Source organism: Centruroides vittatus, unplaced genomic scaffold (genome assembly GCF_030686945.1).
Source record: "Centruroides vittatus isolate TY-2023 unplaced genomic scaffold, ASM3068694v2 scaffold_450, whole genome shotgun sequence".
NCBI classification, from domain to species: Eukaryota; Metazoa; Arthropoda; class Arachnida; order Scorpiones; family Buthidae; genus Centruroides; species Centruroides vittatus.
This window is the reverse complement of record NW_027122709.1, coordinates 1,503,854-1,518,377: the sequence shown is the minus strand read 5'-3', so window position 1 is coordinate 1,518,377 and position 14,524 is coordinate 1,503,854. Positions and strand designations below refer to the sequence as shown.

General features: G+C 34.5%; 1 protein-coding gene across 2 annotated transcripts in view; it reads left to right on the top strand.

Annotated features, from left to right (window-relative positions):
* Positions 1-14,524, top strand: part of Tmtc4 (Transmembrane O-mannosyltransferase targeting cadherins 4) — a 70,570-nt gene that overhangs the window by 44,369 nt on the left and 11,677 nt on the right. For both annotated transcript variants that reach the window (XM_067287328.1, XM_067287329.1), the window contains exon 11: positions 119-190. In XM_067287328.1, the coding sequence (XP_067143429.1) occupies positions 119-190 (72 nt within the window). The remainder of the gene's footprint in view (positions 1-118; positions 191-14,524) is intronic.

The window sequence follows — 14,524 nt, the reverse complement described above, 5'->3', positions numbered from 1 at the left end:
GACATTATTACAACTATACAAAAATAAATGATATTTATATCGAATCTCTCATCAATTGACGTGATTAAAATTTTTCACTTTTTAATGAAATGTTAAGTTTTAAATATGTTTTTAATAGAGAAGTTCTGATTGGAGAAATGAGGAATTACTTTTCAAGACAGGTTTAGATGTTTGCCCTTTAAATGCAAAGGTAATATTTAGTTTTAATATATAGATTTATTATCTTTAAAATAATAAGAAATTGAATGAAATTAAGGAAATTTCAAAAAATTCAATTATAAGTTCAAAAATATCACAAATGTTCTGTTTTATTGGAACATATTTTATTAATTAAATACATAAACCCTTGAACTTTTGAACTTATTGCTTATATGCAGGAGTATAAATTCTTAATGTAATGAAGCAACTGCACAAACTTAATATTAAATTTTAAAAAGTCTAAGTTTATTCACTGTTTATCATTATTTATAAATATAAGCATCCTCTTAACAAAATAATCTTTCAGTTATAATATTAGATAAGGAAACACACATTGTGATTTAATTCTGTTTTGTTTCCTAGAACTTCTTTACATAAAATACATTAGAAACAGTCATTAACTTAATGGGGGCAAATAATTAATGACAAACATTTTCGAAGCTTTTATACTTCAGTTTTGAATGTTCTATTTTAACACATTTGCAATTCAGAATGGAATACAGTTTGAAATGAACTGCATGTGATCTTTCAAAAAACATTTTACTTTAGGTGTAAAAGTTTTTCAAACATTTTTAAAATTAATATATTAGTTTTTATGATGAACAAGTTAAATGTACAAGCTTATTCAAAACTTTCTACTAATAAATGTACAAAGTTTCATTAGGAACACTTTATGATCCATATTCATAGGTCAAAAATTGCTTCTTTACATTTTTTTGTTAACCACTTCTGTATGTATGGTATATGGAATTCTTCATCTGTTCTTCAGGAAGCATTCTTGTTAGGATATGACTGTTTTAGCTTCTTTCCATTTAATTTGTACGTTTTTATTTAATTCTTGATCAGTAAATATGGTCTGTTTTCTGTGCTACTGGCATTTTTTTAGTTTCTTGTGGTTTGTACATTAAATATATATCATAAACTCATTAATAATATTTCATAATATTAAATACACTTTAAAAATTTATTGACAAATCAATGTTTCTGTAATGCAGAAATTGTGTCTTATAAGGCAAAAAATTATACTTTACTTTACTTAAAGAAGGTAGAGAGCTGTCTGACTTTTATGTCAGACTTTTGCCCTAAAGAAACAGAAAGAAGAGATTAGCAAAGAGAAGTTAGTTGGAAGAGGAAGTAAGGAAGATAGGAAAGTGTGAAGAATAAGAGCAACTGTGGGGCCCAATGGGACCTCACAGGCATTTGCATCGCTTAAGATAATCATTAGAAAGACAGTATACAGTGATGGAAAGCTTTTCCAATAAAAATTACATAATAATTAGGAAGACTTTCCCGAAAACAAAATTGTAGATGATTGCCTTCCATTGCTGGCCATATGGCCTAAAATTACGGAGGTAAACACGCATTCTGGAACTTTTGGTTACAGATGAGAATTGGAACCACTTGTTCCTTACCGAGAAGAGAGTTCATAGGGTAGCCCGAATAACAGGCAAAAAATTATAGAAAATAGAAACAGTATTAATTAATGAATGTAATAACAAATTAATATAAAATTATCATTACCATAGAGAAATATTCACATGAAGAGGCGTTAAAGAACATTAAAATAAACGTTTTATTTTCCTGCGAGCGCTTTCGACATATTTAAAAATGTCGTCTTCAGGCAGAAATAGAATTCGAACAAACTTTTTTGAAAACTTTTTAGAACAAAATGGCATTAGCTACATGGAACATAACAAGTTTAGAATAAGAGAACACAAAACGTTATATTTAAAAATGTATGCGTAACAACGTTGCACATGCGTCCTGCCGTGCAAAACCACGAACGGCGTTAGCCATTTAGAACATAATGTAAAACTTGAACTTGTGTAACATCGATGTGCATGCATTTAGAGCGCAGAGAACAGGAACGGCAATTGGCCGTTTTTAACAAAAAAAGGTTAAAAATAATAAAGTTTACAGAAATAATTTAAATACGCATAACATCTTCGTGCACGCGCCTTACTGCACAAGGAAGGCATGGATATTGAAACAGATTTAATGCACATGTTTTATCTGTTTGTACAGATTGATCCAAGTTTTGGGCAACTCAAGGGTGGGAGAATTACAAGCTCAGCAGTGTAGTGAAGAGGGCCTCCCAAATGTGCACCAACCTCCTTTCATCACAGCACTTGAGCATCACCACACGATCCCAAAGTGGGGTGTGGTGGTGCTGTACAACCAACTTGGACAACTCGGTGTCGCAGCTGTCCCCTGCAACAGACCGTTGGTGTTCTGCTATACGGGTGGACAGCATCCTGGTGATTGCCCCTATGTAGTGAGTGTGTGCCCCCGACAGTGGGTTTTCCAACAGAATGGAATATACGCCAGACTTTTCTAGGATTGAAATTACATCCCGGTCGTTACATAAAAACCTCCTCAGATTGGGGTGAGGGGTAATAGCTAATAGTAAATTATTTTGTCTAAAAATACGACAAATCCGGGCTGTAACACGGCCACAGAACGTCAGGGATGGGTGGACTATAGTCCTGTCTTTTGGATTACGTAAGGTAGTGGCTGGGAAGAGAGATCTTTTAACTTTGTTAAGGATGTAGTTGTATTTGGTGGTGCTATAACCTGCTGTACATACCGCTGTGCAGATGATTCCCAACTCAAAGTTGGTAAAGTGTTGCGTGGAAGGCACCAAAAAGGCCCTTCTGATCAAAGGGGCTATGGCTGCATCGACATACTGTTGTGGCTGAAAGGACGTGGCGGGGAGAATTGGGGGATGTTACCAAATTTGTGAAGTACCGAGAAAATCAAGTTCCCCTGGGACTTGGAGATATCCAAGTCTAAAAATGCAATTTTTCTTCCAGTTTCCTTCTCCCAGGCGAAGCTGATGGAGGAATAAACATTCCTAAGGTGACGTTCTAATATTAGGAAGGAGTCTTCAGTATCCTGCTACGCCAACAGAATGTTGTCCACGTACCTCAAATATATTAATGGGTAAGCTATCGTGAGAGGGGATTTAAAGACCCTGTGTTCAAGATTTCTTATGATCAGTTCTGCTAACACAGCAGATAGCGGTGAGCCCATCAGTATCATCTGCTTCTGCAGGTATATCCTCCCATTGAAGCGGAAGTAATTGTGCTCTGTGATGAAGAGTAAGGCCTCTCGAATCTCCAAAACCTGCTGTGCAGTGAAACCCCTCTTGACAAGTAAGGTGTTGGCGAGCATTACTGCCTCGAAATGTGATACAGAAGGATATAATGCAACAACATCCATTTTATAGAAGGTGTACATATCAGGGGATAAATTATCTAATGTAGCGGATAGTGTAGCCTTAGCGGTGAGAGACGAGGGTGTGTCATGGGTTCTTTAACGCCTCTTCATGTGAATATTTCTCTATGGTAGTAAAATAGTTGGCGTGACGTCCGCTCGAATTATTTAAAAATTTCTTTACAAATTGAAGACAAAGTCGCTCCAAAATTTAGACGATCACCATTTTTCTCTGATGTTCTAGAACGGAATTAGACAGCTGGACCTTCCTTTATAGGCTACGCAACTGCCTATTCTTTAAAAGTTCCTTTAAAAACACAGAAAACCAATAAAATTAAAAAAATCTTTAAAATTGGTAATGGAGATCTTACGACGTCTTGTTAAGTCATCCTATCTTTCCGGGATTCTGGCTCCTTTTATCCACTGAGAGTGAGCACTGTTTAATGTAGATTAGTCCTGGAGCGACTTTTGGAGCGACTTTGTCTTCTATTTGTAAAAAATAAACTTATTCATCCGACGGAAATATTTAAAAATTGTCGTTACTGTAATTTTCTGCAAATAACCAGTGGGCTATCTATTGACTTCAAATTGTAATTAAAAGCTTATTTAACATCTTTTCCTTTATAATAGCTTAATGCTCCTGAATTAATGTTATTTTCAGTGATGAATAGCACTTTCCAATGGTTGTGACTTTGTTGTTTGGAGCTAATCCTACGTGGACTAAGATGGTTACTGGTTTAGAAGTATTTTATTTCCAATTTTTCTGTCAGATATGCATTTCAGATTTAGCCCCTCATCAGTCTCACCCATTTGGATATTTAACATATGAATTACAAGATTTAGGAATAAAGTATTTATCTTATATACAATTTTTAATTTGTATGATTAATTTTATAATTATTGATGATAATGTTTCAGATTCTTAAAATTAAGATACAATGATTAAAATTATTAACATTATTATATATGGATAAGTGTAAATTTTAAAATACAAACATTAAAAAGATAAAGTTGTGTGTATAATATCTTATAAATACTAGATTTAAAAAAATGTTATAATTTCACAAAAATAGTGCCAATATAAAATCCAATATTTTGTGTGTATCTGTATCTGTCATTATTACAACTTCCAATCTTGTGAATTTAAACATACGTTATACAGTGGAACCCCAGTTAACGAACTTAATCCGTTCTGTGACTCCATTTGTTAACCGAAGCAATTTTTCCCATAGAAATTAATGCAAATGCAATATATCTGTTCTTGCATTTGAAATTTTTGTGATTTTATTTGTAAAATACAGTAAGTTTTCTTTGATGAAAATGTAGGAAAATGTATCTATCATTACAGCAACAAACATGTAAACTTTATTTAATAAAATAGCACTGTACATACCTTCGTTTGTTGTAGTTGGTGGCAGAGGAGTGGAGATATACAGAGCTTATTGCTTAGAAGGGGAATCCCCTTCCAAAAAAATAACGGGTAGCACTTCATCGGGAGATTATTCGAGTCGAGGTCTCTTTTGGTAAGGAACAAGAAATTAATCTAAAGTTGATTGTCTTTCTCTTTTAATCAAAATTCTTCTCAAATGCAATAGCACATTGTTGTTTTCTATTTCCACTATCACTTTTCTCTTTCTTTGATGCCATATTGATTAAATATACTGTACTAATCATAAAACTGAAAAAAGAAGTTTAGCACAAACACTTGGAAAATCAATGCTTAACTCGCGCATGCCTAACAACAACTAAATTTTGACACAAAAAGCCGTTACGTTCTTTATCCGAATTTTGTCCGTTATCCGAGACAAAATTTTTGCAAAATAAAAGTTTGTTAACCGATTTGTCGTTAATCGGGGCGTTCGTTAACCGGAGTTCCACTGTATTATAAAAATAAAAGTTTTTTAGGTTAAATTGTCTAAAAATAAAAATAATAGTAAAATTATTTTTAAAGGTAAATTTATAAATGATTATAATTGTGAATGTACTCTGTGCATAGTTCTATGCATAGCTCCTGTATAAGCCCTAAACTAGTGGAACTATGTATGATTGAAACAGATAGATTAATTAGCAAACTAAGAGGTGTTACATTTTATAACATATAAGCAGACGACTGTTTCATTTATGACAAAACTTTAACAAATCCAACCTTAATCATGCCAATTCCATCCACACAGATTTAAAATATGATATACGAAAGAGGCAACCAGGATTCAGTTTCCCAAGAAAATCATGGCAACTTATAACAGAGTAAGAAATAACCATGGACACTGCAAATATTTCCTTGGCAATATTTGTAAATGGCAATAATCAATAAACTCATCATGTGAATGTGGATCTTTCCAGGCTTCCCCGAGCCTCATGAGGAAATCACATCTCAGAGGATGACAAGTCATGAATACACAATATTTCCCTTGTAGTATCTGTACATAGTTTTGTAAATATCTCGTCCATAATTGTATTCCTTAGCTATAATTAAATAAATAAATGCGGGATATGCCATTAATGCATGTCTGACAAAAAAAATTGACAATAAAATACTTCTAAAACAGTAACCATTTTAGTCTTTGTTACTGGTTAAAAACAAATCTATGAAGAACACAAACTATGAATGGCTGAGTTATTAGATATTTTTAAATGTACATTAAGAGAACAATATATTAATAGCAGAGACTGTGAGACAATATCTTTTGCATGGTGATCATTATTTGATTAATCCCCTTTAAAAAAGGAAAGATGACAAAAATGCAACATGCTATAAAAACATGCTGTTATCCCAGCTCATTGGATTATTATTTTTTCATTACTTTATTTTATTGTTAATTGTATACTATTTTTATTATGTTTTTATTTTATATTTATATTTTATTTTTATTGTAATTGAAAATCTCATTTGTTTTAAAAAAAATGTAATTTAATATTATTCCAAAAATAGAATCTCTGTTCAAAGATCTGATGAATGCTTACTAGACAAAAACATTTTTATTAAAAATTAAGTGCTAGAAAAATATGCAAGATATTTTTAGTGTCTTTATATTTTTTGTTATTCCAGCTTAGACTATTATCAATGAATACAACATGTAACATAGCAGCTAATTAAATGATATCTCTTGATTTAAATTGCGACATTCGATTCACTTATGTTCTCTATAAGTATTTTTTTCGTGTTTTGCTGGAGTTTTTGGTTTTTTGTTTTGTTGTTCTTTTTTACATTGATATCCAGTTTCTGCTTTGTTTATCAGTGGCATAGCGAACATAACTGGTGCCCGGGGCACAACACTTTATTGGCGCCCCCTCCCCCTCCAGAAACACATATAGTTTGTCTTGGAGACCATTTGGGCGCCCCTCTGCAAGTGGCACCCAGTGCATGGTACACCCCCTTGCACCGGAAGATTTTGGAGAAAGGTATTCGTTGTACAGCGTATGCTGACGATATCATGGTGGTTTATCCGGGGAAGTCCCTTAGAGATATTGAGGTTGGCTGCGGTCATCTATTGGACGATGTTGTCCGGTGGGGGATGGATAGTAAGTTGCTCTTTAACCCTAAGAAGACTCAAGCGATGGTATTTGCTAAGAATTTTTCTTCGGCTCTTCAGAAACGACCTCTGATTATTAAGATGGGGACGGAAAAGATTGCGATAGTAACTCACATGCGTTATCTTAGAGTTATTTTGGATAATAGGCTGAGTTGGAATGAGCACATAAAGAACTTGAAGATTAAAAGTAACATTATTTTTTCTAAGCTTGCCCAGGTTGCAAGCGGCACCTGGGGGTTAAAATTGGAGGCTATGGAAGCGATATATGACGGGATGTTTGTACTGATCATGACCTACGCTGCGTCAGCCTGGTGGGAAAAGACGAACAATACCACTCAAAAGAAGTGTCTTCAGCAGGCGCAACGGACGGCGCTCTTAAGGATGACAAGGTGTTTCAGGACCACTTCTACCAGGCACTCATGGTTTTGGCAGGCAAGGTGCCATTGGAGCTGCTAATTGAGGAGCGAGCCAAGAGGTACTGGATTAAGAAAACAGGAGTGGAATTTATGTTTGGTCTCTCATTACCTTTACATAATTTTGAAAGGGGTGTTCTTGCTAAGTATCTGCCACATCCAGCTAATAGGCGTACTATTAATGTTAAGGATGTTTACCAAGTCAAGACGGAAATTTATACTGACGGTTCCCGGTTGGATTCGGGGACAGGTGCCAGCTTTGTGGTTTACGAATTTAAGGAAGAAATTTATAATGACTGTTCACGTTGGAATCATATTGTTCTATTTATCAAGCGGAGTTATTGGCAATTGAGAAGGCAGTAGACTGGTGTATCATAAATCATCGGCATGAAGGAATACGGATTAACACCGACAGCCGGAGTGCTTTGGAAGCCATGTTGGATAGGAGCTCTACTCATGTGCAGGTATTCAGGATTCACTCTATGTTATGTGATAATCATCTGGTGGATCATATTCATTTCAAGTGGGTTCGAGCGCATGCTGGTATTCTTGGTAACGAGCGTGCAGATTACTTGGCAAAAGAAGCAGCTAAAGGGGATGTTTGTGTTTTTCATTCTGTTCCCATGAGTTGGGTCAAAAAGGAACTGAGGACATTAACTATTAGGAAATGGCAGGAGAAGTGGATTCAAAGCGAAAGAGGTTGAAGGACATTTGCATTCCTGCCCAATGTCGAAGAAAGGATTGGGCAGTTGACTTGGTTCAGATTGCAGCGGACTATGCTGGTGTGTCTTTCCGGACATGATGGTCTAGGAGCTTACAAACAACGATTCAATATACGTGGTGAGAGGATGTGCGTTTGTGGAGAGGAAGTAGTAACTTTGGAACATCTGGTGTATGATTGTCCTCAATGGCAAGTGAATAGGTATTACTTGGAGTGGATGGCCAAGGAAGAAGATTTGTCTTGGCCCTGCGATATGTATCATCTCATTCGGAAGGAAACTACGTTTAATCAACTTAATGACTTTTTCCGGATTATTTTGAAGAGCAAAGTGGCTCTTATTCAGTGTTAACTCTACTTTCTGAGCGAGGTGCTCTGTTTGGTTCTTTTCATCTTATTTTTGTTTGTATCTATGTTATGTTTTGGATTAATGATTCTATGTATGCTGGTATTTAATCCCGTTGTGCGTCAGCGGTGCGGGGAGACTGATCCCCAGGAGGGGAAGTGATGATCTCTAATGAAAAAAAAAAAAAACCCCTTGCCCCCCTTGCTACGCCACTGTTGTTTATGTTAACTGTTAGTCCTATTTCTTTTTGAATTTTAGCAATGTCTTCATCTTTATCATTGTTGTCGTCTTTTCTTGCTTCTTTATCTAACTTAGTGTTTTTCATTTGGGTTAATGTGTACCTAGGTAGCCAATATGGCCAACCTGCCGGTAATCTCGATCCAGGTTACTTAATGACGTCAAGATGACGGCCATCTTGACTGCGATTTACGATGGAGCAGATGTGATCACGTGATTTGCTCCGCGATTTATTAAATACTAAATCCCGATTTTAAAATTTAAGGATTTTGTTAAAATAATTACTATTTCGAAATATTAAAAAAGAAATAAAAATATAATGTTATTACTTATGTCATTGTGCATGCTGCTGTTCCTCCCTTTTTTTCCGATGCTTGGTTTGGACAGGAATTGATACCGTTTGACTACTTGTCTTTCTGTTCTTCTTTCTTTTGTTCCTACTTTTATCGTTATCATTATCAGTAATATTGCATTCCTTTCTTTCCTTCAACCACCTTTTTTTACTTTTTTCTGAATATTAGAAACAGGCTGCAGGGACTGTCTCGGGTTCTATTTTTAGCGTGATTTCGGAACGATCGTTTACTTGACAGATAAAACAGCTCTTGTCTTCTCGACATATTCCCCCTACAACCCATTTCGTACTTTTTAGTCTGCGGCCTTTTTCATATTTTCGTTTACATATAACAGTCTCGTCGATTTCGACGGTTTTCTTCTGACCTCTGATTTTAAACGACGTCATATTGTGCAGAGCAACTAGCGTAATAAAACGTATATGGTTGGACCAGTCGACAGCAGCCTCATTCGAAATGCTTACAGCAATACCCGAGGTGGCTGAAGAGCATTCCAATGCAATGTAATGCCATATAAAAGAAAAGATTCTACTCCATGATATTTTTTCACATTTACTTTTAAAGGTTCCTTCGAATGCAGAACTATTTCTTCGACATTTTTTGCATCTCATCGCACACGAATCTCGGTCGTGTCGATAAAAAATTTGGCACGAATTCGAACAAATCTTACACACTTCCTCAATATGCTGTAATCCTAGACTCACCGCAAACTTAAAACCTTTATCGATTCTGGGGTCCATACCTAATTCGGAAAATTCAGATTCGAGCACTCGATAGAAATCATGGGTGGTACACGCTGCCCAAAACTCTTGGGAAGAAATATTGAAAAAACTCATAACTAACCAATTAATATTAAATGAAAAACTTCAAAAAGAAAAAAAAAAATTACGTCTAAAGTCAAAAATCAATCGAATCAACACAATTATCACACCTGTTACCACTTTCCGCCGATAACTCTACACGAAATGCGTCGTTACTATTAATTTGCATATCACAACGCGATAGTTTGCAGCTCCCTCCATCTTGACGTCACTAAGTAACCTGGATCGAGATTACCGGCAGGTCCGCCATCTTGGCTACCTAGGTACACATTAACCTTCATTTGTTGATGGAAAAGTATGAGATTTGAGTAATTTTTCAATATAATTTTTTTTAGTCTCATTGAATCTTGCATCTTTGACAAGGTTTACAGTTTCTGTGTGAATCTAATTAATGTTAAAATACTGAAATGAATGAACAGATTCAGGATTTATATTTTTTTGACATCCATTTTTTAAATAAGGTGGATACCCTTTCAATCTTGATCAAAAAGCTTAATGCTATCAAAAATATTAAACTACTTCCAGAAATTTAGCACATTGTTTTTATTGGCTGTGTTGGTCTTGAATATTAGTTTTTTAAAAGCGTAACATAAAATAAAGATATGTTCCAACTTAATTAATGGTGCTAAAGACATAAAACATGTAACATAAAAGTTTAACACAACCAATAGCCCAATATGTTATCCTTGTTTTTAAAGTTTATTAATTTTAAAAACATGGATAACATATTGGGCTATTGGTTGCATAACTGATGTGCTCAATGGACAAGATGTTATGAATGTGGTGGTGATGGTAAAAACATTGTTTTCACATTGGAACACAAGCTAACCAAATCAATAACATGAACAGAGGCATTCTCTAAAAGTAAAATCACTTTGAATATAATATTTAACTTTAAAGTATTTTCCCATTGCAGAAAGAAAATAATCCACAGATCAGTCATGAAAGATTTTCTTGATTTGGCTGCAATTTGAAAAAATTGTAGAAAGAAATTGTAAAAAGATCTACCTGCATTGCAAAGACCACTGCACAGTTGCATACAGACAGCATGGCTGCGTAAAACTCCAGAATTTGACATCTGTTTCCCCATGTTGACCTGGCTGGAATAAGTGTACCCATCTGGCATGCTCAACTTGTAGACTTTGGTGCCATACTTATGTGATTTTCCAGGAATGTACTGTCGAAATAGAAGTTGATCTCGCCAAGGAATCATTGTTTCATCAATGACAACTGTGCTCTTGGAGTAATAGCTTCCTTGAATTTGTCAGATAATTTGATGAGAATTTCTCTAACTTCGTACAGACGGTCATTGTGGTCAAGATTATTATTATCAGCAAAATGCCAAAATTTCAGTAAAATTTCGAATCGATCTCGTGGTGTTACAGATTTTATGAGGCGGTTCTCATACAAAGGGTCTTTGGACCAATAAAGTCTGATATTAGGCAAGGGAGAAAGACCCATGCAAGTCATGATGGCCAAGAACTTTGACATCTCTTCATTGGTTGTAGGGAACCACTTTTTCACACGCAATTTTGATCTCAAAATCTTGCTTGCTAAATATTGATCAGCATATCTATTGGTCTCATTAGTCATTATATCTAAGATATCATCACTGACAAATATTTCATAAATTTTGTGTGGATCATCCAGATTACCATTACAAAGGTTCAACTTTTGATTTCCTTGAAACTGTGGGATGTTATAAGGTGTTGAGCCAATTGAACCAATTGAGCTCAACATCAATTGAGCCAAACAGAAGTAGTAGACTGCTGAATGTTAGAATAATTACTGTCATTCTCATCGTTAGCACCTGAGTTATCATCAGAAGCGTCAAGAGGCCCTTCACCTTCGGTTTCTGATCCAGAAAATGATTCTGATTCATCCGAAAATGGTATATAGTTTGAATCATCTAACTCATTGTAATATATTCTGGATTCATTGTTGTTAGAGTCATCCATATATTGACTAATTATCTGACAAAATATTTCGATGGCTAGACATTCTATTTGTATAAGATGATACCTATTATTAAAAAAAAACTTCATTTATCTAATGCGAAATAAAGTTAGCCCAAATCCTACTTTAAACAAAATAACTGACCTCACAAAATATATATAGTAACAGCACAAAATGTAAGAAAAATTAACCTATTCACTAAAATGTATGTGAACAAAGAACTTTCAAGAATGCAGGAACAATAAAAATAAAGTGTTTGCTCTAAAAACCCAGATTGAGGGCACGAGACATGTGTGACTCATACCGTCCAAAAGTAACTTTTAACTAAACTAGGGCTGCACCAGTCACCCGTGTCTCATGCTATTAAATTAATATATTTTATCGCATCTAATAAAATAATATTGATATATCAAGTATGATGCTTGTAGGATTATCAGTTATCAAAATATATGTGCCGCCCCACGGGAAAACGTACAATTATGTCCGTCGTCCTAACTAGACACGTCTGTATGAGTCGCATGTGCCTCGTAAAGCCGTTAACGTGTTAAATGCCATGAAAATTTTAGCTGCCTCTTACTCTTCCATCTCTTTCCATGTATCATAATAAAAAGCTAAAGCTTTTTCTTGTATTAGGGCTAAGCTTATGAGTGTGTGTTGTTAGACATCTATACTCTATATGGTCTTTTTGTGTTTTCTGAGCGGTAAAGGGCCTAAAACTACAAATAAAAAAAAATTAAAAGAAAAATCTCTACTCTATGTTGCTACTTACCTTTCTGTTGTTTCCATCACACTATTTCTTATGCATGTTAGTTTTACTTTAGAATTTCCACAGCGTAGTTTTAGCTTTACCTTCCAAACATGAAACATTTTTGAGAATACCATGTATAAATAGTTTCAAGGATGTTATGCAGGTGAAGAATATCAATCACCAATCTTTCATTCTTTTTGTCAATTAAATTCATTGTAACAAATATATGAAGCGTGTTTTTTTTTGGAATCAGAAATTCCTCTATCAACTACCTTACATTTTGATGACATAATACAATAAAAGGGAAAAGTTTACAATGAAAATTGATGTAAACAGTCAAAAACTCTTTTGGAAATGTACAACACTTATAATGGCATGTAGGATACTGAGAAAGACATTGCAAGAATGGAAATGTGACTTGAGATTATCATAATTTTATGCTTGTCATTTGGTAGATTATTAAGAAAAAAACCTACTGACTTTCTTGGTGCAAATTATTGGAATGTAACATTGTTAAAAAGTAAAAAATATTAAACAATTGGGACAATTTATTTATTTCTATTTTTAAACTTTGTTTTGATTGTGAATCAGCTTATTTACGCCTGAACAGGAAAAACAGGTGGAAATACTATTGAGATGTGTTCATTTATCTTTAAAAACATTAGATGCAAAGAATTTTAAATACTCTTTCATAAATAAGAAAACAGTTTAATACAACAATTAGTAGATGTTTACTAATTTAAAATGAACACAATGTAAATGAAAATACAGTAGAGCGTCGATAAGTGGAACGTCGGTAAGTGGAATGGCCAAAAGTGGAACGATTTTCAGTCGGACTGTGTCGTGCTGAATCGAATGTTTTTGATACTAAATTTACTTCTAAAGTATAATTTTCATGTTTTTTATATTCTTTAATATATTTATTTTGTTTGTACAAAACGCAGAAATAATTTTTAACGATACGATAGCCTCGATGATTATTATAAAAATTTTCGTTAGGCTTAAAATCAACAAAAATTCAACACGAAGCGACATGCAACGGAGAAAAATTCAACAGGAAGCGATACGCAACGGAGAAAAATTTGAACATCGGACAGGTTAATGTATTTTTTCGTACAAAGTCGGAAACTGGAACAAATCATTAACTGGAAGGACCCCAGTCCCCAATTGGTTCCACTTATCGACGCTCTACTGTACATTAAAAATTCTTCAAATTCTAATGGGATGAAAGATCAGTGTTGCGTTAACTGCAAGGTCGAAAGATCAATTGCGAAAGCATGGCAGGCGTACTTTGACAGTTTCTTATGAACTGCCTATCCATGCATTGCATTATGTTCTTATGACAGGTGATTCAACAGTAAATTTTTCTGTTTGAAGATTTACATTCTGTTGTTTGAATTACCTCATGAAGACCTTTTGGAGTAGGTCGAAAACATTAGAATGGTGATAATTTTGACAACTGCTGGACTAATTTTCAAGATTAGTGATATTTTATGCTATAAATGAAGATAATGTAATATTTATCTTAATCTGTTCTGTAAACATCAATCTATATAAATAAAAATGTAAATGTTCATTTGTTCAAAATCTTAAATCTCTGAAAGTTTTTCACCGATTGCTTTGAAATTTTGACACAGCGTTGCATTCGAATATGCACTTGTTTTTATATACCTATTATTATATAGATGTCAAAATTCCCCCCGTAGGGGAGAGGGACAGGATTAAGCCTTACCATGAAGAACTCTGCTTCTGTTATACTATTTTACATGCGATTTTTTGCATTTTTGATTGCGTTTTAATAGGGTACATCAAGAGAATGTACACTAAGAAGGGATTTTTCGAATTTCCCCTGTGGGGCGAGGTTGTTAACACTTCTCCCGCGGAGGAAGTGTTAGCAATGGAAGTGCTAAGAATGGAAGTGTTAAGAGAAAGCGATGTGCAAGATTTTTACAGTCGCAGATGCGGTTGCTTGTGTTTTTGCAAGAAAT